This window comes from Etheostoma spectabile, chromosome 6 (assembly GCF_008692095.1).
Source record: "Etheostoma spectabile isolate EspeVRDwgs_2016 chromosome 6, UIUC_Espe_1.0, whole genome shotgun sequence".
Taxonomy (NCBI): domain Eukaryota; kingdom Metazoa; phylum Chordata; class Actinopteri; order Perciformes; family Percidae; genus Etheostoma; species Etheostoma spectabile.
In genome coordinates this window covers 14,688,150-14,698,253 of record NC_045738.1, presented here as the reverse complement: position 1 = coordinate 14,698,253, position 10,104 = coordinate 14,688,150, and the positions used below count along the sequence as shown (strand labels likewise).

The following is a 10,104-nucleotide window of genomic DNA, read 5'->3' as shown; positions in this document are numbered from 1 at the left end:
GGAAATAAAAGGGCAGCAGGTGAAGAAAGAGGGGATGGCAGCACGCTGAGAGGTTGCCGGTTTGTTTGTTGTATGTTGGTTTGAGTATAAAATACTGTTGTTAATAAAAGACACAAATGGGGAACATTAAAAGCCTCCGCTCCAGTCTTCAAGCGTGACAATGGTAAAGGCAAAAAGTAGGCCAAAACTCAGGTACATCTATCACAAAAAGAAAAAATTAATTAAATGGGACAAAAAAAAAACTGCACTGACTGAGTACATGTACAGTACATTTGGGGGATATAATAAAAATCCTAACACACCATGAAAAACAACAACAAAATTGAAATCAATACATTCTGCGACACAGTCTCAACAATAAACTTTACATTCTGGACATGTCAAAAGCTCAGACATATGGCCAGTTTGCCTTAATAAATAATATATATTGTAGAAAAGACCTTTGCAAATGCATAACACATTAGCACATCAGCTACTGCATAAATGCAAAGGCGTAATATTGTCTGATTCAACTTTCAAAGGTTAATGCTTTGATTAAAACCTTGGAAAAGTGTAATTTGTTTTTCAGGACGAGGGACACGGTGGAAAAGCTTTTGCTCAACTGTTCTGTAGGAAAATAGCTACAGCAAAAATGGATGTTGTTGAAGGCTAACAATACATTTTTCTATGCAAACAGAACAAAAAGTATAAACCAGTATAGTGCACGTTGTGTTTCATAGCCCTCAGGCCTCCTGTGACCCTCTCTTCGTCAAAGCCCAATATATCAATGACCAAAATGCTTCTGTTTTGCAATTTGAGATCAAGTCAGTTATGCTGCCCTTGGAGAAGAGAAGTCTAAGTCTAAGTCTTGACATATGAGTGGGCTATGTGCTTGTAGTGAGAATAAGGCTGATAGGAGCAGAACAAAAAGGAATTGTTGAGGAAGATCAGAGAGCAGAGCACTGGAACTGGCAAAGCACCAGCAAAGTCCAATGTTACAACTAACAAGAAAAAGAATATGCCGAAGAAATGAATGTGTGAAATGGCTTGTGTGAGTGGGGAGTAAGTGGGAGGTAGATAGACAAAGAAATTGGGGTAGATCCACTTAAGAAACATTAGGGACAACTAAGTCCACAAGAATAAAATACAACGACAAAGAGGAGTGAACCAGGGAAACAAAAGAGGATTATAACTCATAGCTAATCAACCCTGACAACACACTAAAAGGGAAAATTTGTGTTTTAGCCATGTTTGGAAAGGACATGGCACAGGACAGAAGGCAACTAGGTTCCACTCTTGTAAAAGGTTGAAGGCAGGGTAAAAATCCATATATGCATACTTGATTCTTTCTTCCATCAGAATAATAAAAACACACTGCAATGTGTCCTTAAAACTTGATGTATGCCCTTGGATTTTCTTGAACCAGTGTATTGGTAGAGACTCACATTAACGTTTAAAGATTCATTTGAGGTATCAACTCCCAAGCAGTCTTTCAATAGGATGTTTAGGAGTATACACAGTTATGATTGCCTAATTTACTATGTTCAATATCCACATGGAGACATCCTTTGAAATAAATGACACCCCTTTAGAACATACTGAAAGAAAGGTAAAGTTTGGGTATCTTTGTCACAAAACTATCATGCAACACTCATCCTATCTTGGTGGTAGCCATCTTTTTACTACATTTGTCTTATCTGATAAAGTGCAGAGATAACTGAATCCACTGAAATGTATGCATGCTAATGATTCTGTACTCTGATCTACAAGTTTGATAATGCACCATGACTTTCCTTCATGACCGTTTCTCATTTAGTTTCACTTGATAATGGAAAGAAAAAGTTTGACTATTAAAAGACTGTTCCGGTGTTTCCAAAGGAGATGACTTGCATGAGCTGCTAGTTAAGATTGTGTTGCAAGCATATAAGGCAATTCCACTAGCAAGCGTATCAGCACTCCCTTGGTTCACAGCGCTCAAAATAATTTTTCTGTATACATGCACTGGTGCATGTAACTTCTACCATTACAATACATCCACCTAAATGGTTTCTTGCACTAAACAATTTTTGGTGTATTTGTCCTTCTATCTCTGCATTTCCACCACGGCTAGAACTGAACAAAATAACTTACAGTTCAAATATGAAGACATTTTGAATGCTATGTTGTATGCCTAAATTGATCCAGATGTCCCCTTAATTCTCTCCACAATTGTACAATAAAATAACACCAGATTTGACATGGTGCTAGTCATGGTCATCATGAACAAGAAAAGAAAAATGGTCCACTTAGGAGTTCTGTAGTCTATGTTGACTGACAGCATATATAACTGTGTCATTCTTATTCAGTCACTATGTAGCTAGTAGCAGAGTAGCTAGTAGGAAAACAATGTCCTCTTTCTTAATTTCACCACCTTAATCTGACTGCTCAACAGTTTCTCCACCTGGCAGATACGGCCATCTATTACAAAAAAAGACTAAGGAGCCCCCATGGGGTCAGCTGAGAGAAGAAAAACTAAACTGTGCACACAGAATAGATATCCGTTCCATCGGTTAAAAAAAATATATTCGCCCAAATCATGAATATGCTTATTTTTAGTACAACTAGCAGAAGACAAGATATAATTGAGGTAAAAAAAAAATTAATCAATACATATTTAGGCTTTCCCTAAGCACTCATCTCACTGCCATCTCACCCACCGCCGGGTGCTCGTAGAGACCAACGTTATTTCTCCAGGTTGGAGGACTAGTTTTATGAAAATAGTTTGTAGCTCGTTGTTAAGCTTACTACATTAGGAAAGATGAGTCGTTTGTGATTTAATAACATTTTGCTATAGTTATTAATCTGTGAATATGTGTTTAACAGTTTATTAAACAGAGGGAAAGGATTTTTATTCTGTGCTCACGTTTTTTTTTCTCAGCTGACCATAGGGACACTCCGTACCAGACCTATTTGAATGATGAAACAGATGTGAGATGTGGGCGCTTATTTAAAGGATGGAAACAGTAGGGGTGTTTATCGTTAAAAAATGTTGCTACGGGTACTTTTTTTCTACACCAATTTTATGAAGAAGAAAAAAAGAATATAAAAGCATAAATCTCATTAATTTTTTAGCTCCCACTACATCAGCCCTGTCTCTGTGCGTAAGGTAGCTTTTTTCCTGCCTGCTTCTACGACGTGTAACGTTAGACAGCCAATCACAAACTGTCTTAGATCTTGGTAGAAGCCTGCTGCATGCTTATTGGCCAACTGTTGCTGATGAGATTTACTCCTTGGGTATTGAATGAAGAAGCATTTTTTCAATACTTTAGAGGCAATTTAGTCGGTGCTTAAAAAGTATTGAATTTGGTGCACAACCCTAGAAACTAGGCTACTGTCTAGTAAAATCTTAATTTAGCATCATTTATCGGTTTCTGTTATACCAATGAAGTGAGACGGCATATAAATTGTTTTTTTTTTTAAACTGATGATTGGCAGTGTAAAGTTTAGCCGCATCCAACAAAAAAACATCATTGTACTTTTCCACTTTGATGTGGCATAAGTGAATCACATTAGGCAGCCCTTTCCCTGCCATCCCCATTGAAAAACTCACCTACTCGTCTCCCTGACCAAATCACTTGATGAATTGAAGTCTGTACTTGGATACAATCACATCACCCCCTCCCTCTCCTCTCTTGCATTTTAATGAGCTCTTAATGGGTCCTTGATTAGAAAAAGGCATGAAAACAGCTGTCAAGGCTTGCCAGGAAATGATGGATCATCCAGAAAGACTTTACTGTCTATTAAGTTTTATTCTGGGCCAATCACAGGTGAGTGAGAAGATGAAAAGAAAGTTTTTTAATGTTTAGTGTCCACCAGGACAATTCCCTGTGGATCAATGTCCGCTTCAGTCTTGAAACTGACAGATGTCTGTTGAACACTAAGGAGTGTCCAATCTGAGCTTGCCAATATTGAGTAGATAGTACCTCACTTTTATTTTACGACACCAAATGTATGTATTTTTTTTCTGGACTAGGGCAAGATGTGGGATAAGCCAATACCATTTTATTGATAGGCCTATAGTTTAATGTTGCATTTGATAACCCATTTCTTCCGTAGAGCCGTGCCTGTGTTTGCACCTTTGCTCTTTTATATTGTCCGGGGAACTCTCCTGCAACAGCACCATTTCTTTGCCTACATTTTCAATTTTTATTTTCACAGCTGTATATTTTGATAGGCAGGAGAGGAAAACCAAAATTGGACCAGTGCTTCTGCTGGTGATGTTCTACAGTGGCAGCCACTATGGCAAAAAAATAAAATAAAGAAAAACTGTTGTTACTGGATGCAATGTTAAATTCAGTTCTAGGTTTAAGAACAAATGAGATGCTGCCTGGATGCAGGCCAGAGATTTGACCCATGACAAGATTATCATTGTTCATAAAAACGCAATTTCATAAACAACACGTATGTAACGCCAGTGACCTGCCGCATTCACCCCGCACTTCCGTCCATTGCACGCTACATTTAATCTATGGGGATTGGGTTGGAATTTTCTGTGTAATTGGCTCAGAATAATAAAAATTATTATTTTGCACGTTAGGTTTTGCAAGTAAGCTGTTAATTTCTTTTGTTCTGAATGAGAAAATGCATTTCAACAGGGAAAGTAGGAAGGGAAATGTCACAGTTCAAAGTGTTTTCACTGTTGATTTGTTTGACTGTTTCAGTTTTTATTTCTTTAAGTTCAATAAATGCATCATCTTTCCAAAAAAACAATGAGTAATTGAGTCAAATAATCATAATTATGATTTATTTTCATAATCGTGCAGCCTTAGGTCACAACTTACACTTACAAAACAGACAATTTTGTCTGCAAACATTGCATTAAACAGATGTAAACAGGTAATGGTATTAAGATTAAAAGTAATAGAATCAACTCTATTCAAAAGTGCTACAGTTCTTTTGTATTTCACTTTTTTAAATCCATAAATACAATATTTCAGATGTGGGCTCTCCAACAAGCTTCATGCCCCCCCACCTAAATTTGGCATCAAATGCAGCTGGCATATCACAGCCTGTTCTCTCCACAGCAACCCATACATTATGGGTATGATATCCATGGCATCTGCAAGGTGCAGATTAAATGCAAGAATATCCAACAGGGAATCCATGTTTGCCACACAGTCACCATGACTCTGGCTTTCATTCATAATGTATGCAAGTAAAAGCATACAGCGCACATTAATTGTGAATAAGCATTAATGATTGATAAAGCGCGAGAAGTCTTTCAGAGTTTTCCACAAATATGTATTCCTTCTTGGCTTGCCATACATGTTTCACCTGGTACATGTACAAATTCATTGCACAGATTGTCTTCAAGGGGCTTTAGGAAAGTGCAATCTAATGGATTTTCATAAGTGGTCTAAATAAATCAGATTGAGCACTTGTTGAGTTTTTAAGCATGGTAGTACTTTTAGAAAATCTTTAGTAAAAGTGTAAAAAATTAAACGTGTTTTATTGTCTCAGAGCTTTCAATAACACAGCAGCACCCCCCCCTTGTATACTATAAGCTGTAAGAAAGAGACAACACTGACATGAGATGGTGGACTTGGAAGCTAAGGAGTCTTTAAGAACAGTAACCTTTAGCTGTTTAGTCCCTGTAGTTATTCTTAGTCAGACAGTCACTGCTGATGTATGATGAGGAGATAAGGCTTGGCAACAATAGCTTGTATTGTGTGCTGATATTCCAGAGGCAGGTGTAGCCACTAAAAGCTTATAAATAACCCCCCCATACTCACACAAAGCTGTAGCCTTGAGTGATGCCTTCTTTTAGTTCCCGTCAGTCAGTACTGCTGGATAACAAATATATACACAGCCTTGACAACACAGATAATTATAAAAATGTGGGCTTTCTTCAAATTTGTACAGAAGAATAAAAAAACACATTAACACGCACACAAACGCCTTCCTTTAAGTTTTTGTTAGCAGAGCAAATAGAAGAAACCTGGATATCACACCCAATTCTAATGAACTCCAGACAGAGAATAATGCATTTATAGAGACGAACAACAAACAAGTTCCACGAACTAATCAAAGATCACTGGAAAAGAATATTGTTGCCGTTGGGCACAAACCTTGTAGGTCCGAAAGTGTTGCTTTTCAGGAAATGAAAAAAGGCTAATAATTTTAAATATTTTAAATAGCCATTTAGCTCAGACAAAGCCAGATGAAATTGCCTTGTGAACATTTAAATACTTGTGAAACCCACAGACGGATTTAAAGGATTACCAAGAGCATTCATTTATGAAAAAAAATTAAAATGATGAAACATGGAGATACAAAGGTTTCTGCCCGACAGCTACGATGTGGAAAAGGAAAGGCAAGAATCAAATCAACTAATCTAACTAAACTGGTCAATGAGAAACACCTTGAGCCAGAATACAGTCATTAAGCAATAACATACGTATGTACAGTAGATAATATATAGCATTATACTGCTCCCTGGGTAAGAACAGCATCACACTTTGTTTACAAAAAGCAAAAATGGCATTAGGAAAAGATTGTATTTTATGTAGGAGCAAGACAGGAAATATACAAGAAGTGGATGAGCAGCTAAAAGAAGAGAGAGAAAGGATTCAAAGAAATGGAAGTAGAATCAGGTGTGAAGTCTCGGCTCCAGTCTTGTTAACCTCTTGCTTTTTAGAGTCCAAGGTAAGATTTTTAATGAGGAGAAACCAAATGGTCCAGGTCTTACTCTAACTTTCTCTTACTTACAACTGACTTGTTCCTTTCCCTTTGTTTCCATTCTGATGCCCTCTTTACATCTTTCTCCTTTTCTCTTTCCAACGTCTTCCCTTGCTCCCCACAGTCCTCTGTCTCATCTCTCTTCCCGTTTGTCATTACCCAGCCTTTAACTTTGTATTCTTTGTACCCAGGTGGGATAGGGCTGAGCGGGCTGAAATCAATTTATATTTTTACTTTTAGCAACATTTATTGAGCAGACATTTGTTGTTCCAATGCAGCCAGTTGTTCTCCTGAGGCCATTCCAGTTGTTTCTTTCAGCTGCTCCGGTCATTTGGTCCAGCCTCTCATATCATACAGGGAGCTATTGTGTCATCTCTTAGCCGCCTGTCATCGGAGCTGTCTGTAAATCGATCAGGCGGATGGCAATGATCTGTGTCTATGTGTGTGCCTGTGGTGGTTTTGTGTTAGGACTGAGTGTGTTGTAAAAGTGTGTGTGTTTACAGGGGAGCTGTCATTGGTCTATATTTAATTGAGAATGAAAGAGCATTGTGCTGTCCACATTCTTGGCACTGAAGGACACTTTGTGTTCAGGGTCACCCTCACCACTTTATCAAGAGAGGAATACAGGCAGGAATGAGTGAGGTACCATACACAGACAGACAGACAGTGAGAGGAAATACCGAGAGGTGAGACAACCAGACTTAACAAGATCTTCAAGGAGAGAGAAAGACAGGTAGACAGAAAAGGAAGAGGGATATATCCGTCCTACAGATCTTCGACACCCAGAGGACTGTTTCTTTAAAGAAAACGTGAGTGGGATTTTCTTAGCTCAACCTTCATCTAGATCCAGCACAAATGGCATACAGTTTTTTTTGTTTTGTTTTTTGCCTTTCATCAGTTAAGACGAATTACTGACTCATATGTGATAACCCTCAAAGAAATATATAACACACACACACATATATATATATATATATATATATACACACACACATATATATATACACACACACATATATATATATATACACACACACACACATATATATATAATATATATATATATACACACACACACACACACATATATATATACACACACACACACACACACACACACATATATATACACACACACATATACACATATATACATATATATATAAATAAAATAACACTAAGACTAGTAAAAGTAAATTGCACACACTGCATCTACAGTAAAGCTGCATAATCATAGTAATTGTTCTTCTCTCTTTGTATTGTCAGAAAGGTTTCTTCTCTTGAGTCTTTGCTTGTTTCTTCAGCTAGTTGAACTTCTTAATGGTCTCGTCTTTTGTGGCCTCAGTGAATCTAGCTTTTAATGACTCTCTGGGGTCCGGCATATAGAAAGCTCCTGTTCAGAAAACCTCTTTATCCCCAATGAGTAGAATAGTAAATCATTGTCCCCTTATTGCTGTGTTGATACAGTATTTGTTTTTTTATTATGATAGATTTAAAAAATAAAATAAAAAAACTCAATTTATTACAAAGACTGAAAACTGCACTGTGTAGAAAACAGCCTTGCTTTGGCTTTTTTTTCACTCCCTACAGGGGCCCAAGATCGAGGTCTACCAATGGAAATTGATCAATTTTAATATGCCAGAGGTCGACCTTCCATTAACAGTGTTGAAACAAACGCCTCTTTTTGTACTACAGTGAGCCACAAAAAAATAAAAAAACGGTGTAATTGAGGGAGATGAAAAGAAATAACACATTAGGCTTGTTTATGGCGCTAACACAGGTGGTTGCTATTGGGAGTAGTTGAATGAAGCCATCACTCAGGCGCAACCTGATTCTGTTTGTTAGGCGCGTTCTGCATTCACTTTCCCAGAGCAGCCACATGAGTAATGATGGGCAGGGTAAGGGCAGCAGCATGGCGGACCTCAACTGATGAATTATTTGTGATTCAACGGCCCACGAAGGGGTGATTCATGTAACGTGGGACTAATACACACCTTGTCTCCACACCTACCTAAAACGACACTGGGCTCCAATGGAGAGAAGAAAAACAACACGCACGGTAGTTTATATGAATTAAAGTATTTCATTTCAAAATGGCCAAGACAAAAGACAAAAATGTTCAACCAAAAGGAAGCTGAGATAAATCAATTATTCCAAAAAGACATCAGCAAAAATGCCTAAATATTGATTCCACCTTCTCGAATGTGAATATTTGCTTTTATCGATGGTCTTGTAAACTAAAATGAGTTTTGATCTGGGGCTTGGACAAAATAACACATGATAATTGAGTAGATAATCTGCAAAACAATCAATTCTGAAAATAATCATAAAATGCAGCCCTAGTTAGTAAAAGTTCAGAATTCTCTAGTTCTTAAAAAAATATCTTCATATCTAAAGACTGCTTCTGTTTTTTAAGTATTGAATTTCAGACACCAAATTTCCTCTCCAATGTGCATAAATGACATTTATTTTTATTTTTTTATACTGATCCCAGTGGAGAAAGTACAATTTACACTCCGTTCCCTAGAAATTACTACACACAAGCCTAAGATACACACATGCTCAGGGTCTATTCACACAAATGCACAAATGGAGGGATGTCAGAGTGAGTGGGCTGCCAGTGCTGGACCAGCTGGGGGTACAGTTCCTTGCTCAAGAGCAGCTTGGCAGTGCCCTGGAGATTAACTGGGATCTCTCCAGCTACCAATCCACACTTTGTACTTTGGTCAGGATGGGTACTTGAACGAGCAACCCTCCAGTTCCCAACCCAACTCCCTGCTGAGCTACTGCCATGCCCAAGAGATGTCAGAGTGAAGAATGTAGAATCAAACCCAACTTGGATGTGTTTGGTGTGGTGCTTCTTTGAAAATGGAAGAAAGGTGACATAACTTTGATGCAAGAGAGATAGATAGATAGATAGATAGATAGATAGATAGATAGATAGATAGATAGATAGATAGATAGATAGATAGATAGATAGATGATAAATAGCTCTCTCTCTCTGAGAAATAAATGGCACGGTTAACATTTTTGGACTCCATTGTAATTCTCTCGGGATGAGGCTGCACCACCACCATGTGGAATAGTCATTACTCTAACACCCCAACTGTACTGTACTGTACTAATACTGTTGGGTCCCATCTAAACACAAAGCACAATATAAATAGTTGTGTCTCTTGTCAAGACTGAAGTGTCTACAGTTTCAAGTGGCCATTAATTTGGCAACTCATCTGCACTCAATATGAAACATCCAGCTTTGAGTTGGCTACTGCGGCTTTTGTGTCTGACTGTCTATCATTGACACTATTGTGCTGCCTCCTACACACCTCTGAATCCTCACTTCTAGCCTCCCCTCCCTCCACAGGTGCCAGTTAGGGGGTTACCATGGAAACCAGAACAGTAATGCAG

The 10,104-nt window shown here is 38.0% G+C and overlaps 1 protein-coding gene across 3 annotated transcripts in view; it reads left to right on the top strand.

Moving 5' to 3' along the window:
- The first annotated feature begins 7,258 nt into the window (after window positions 1-7,258).
- Window positions 7,259-10,104, top strand: part of myom3 (myomesin 3) — a 60,706-nt gene continuing 57,860 nt past the window's right edge. For 2 of the 3 annotated variants that reach the window (XM_032517414.1, XM_032517415.1), the window contains exons 1-2: window positions 7,260-7,505; window positions 10,061-10,104. The exon at window positions 10,061-10,104 is cut by the window's right edge and continues 80 nt beyond it. In XM_032517414.1, the coding sequence (XP_032373305.1) occupies window positions 10,081-10,104 (24 nt within the window). In that variant the 5' untranslated portion in view covers window positions 7,260-7,505; window positions 10,061-10,080. Of the gene's footprint in view, window positions 7,506-10,060 lie in introns of all 3 variants that reach the window. The other variant, XR_004332260.1, reaches the window with a different exon arrangement.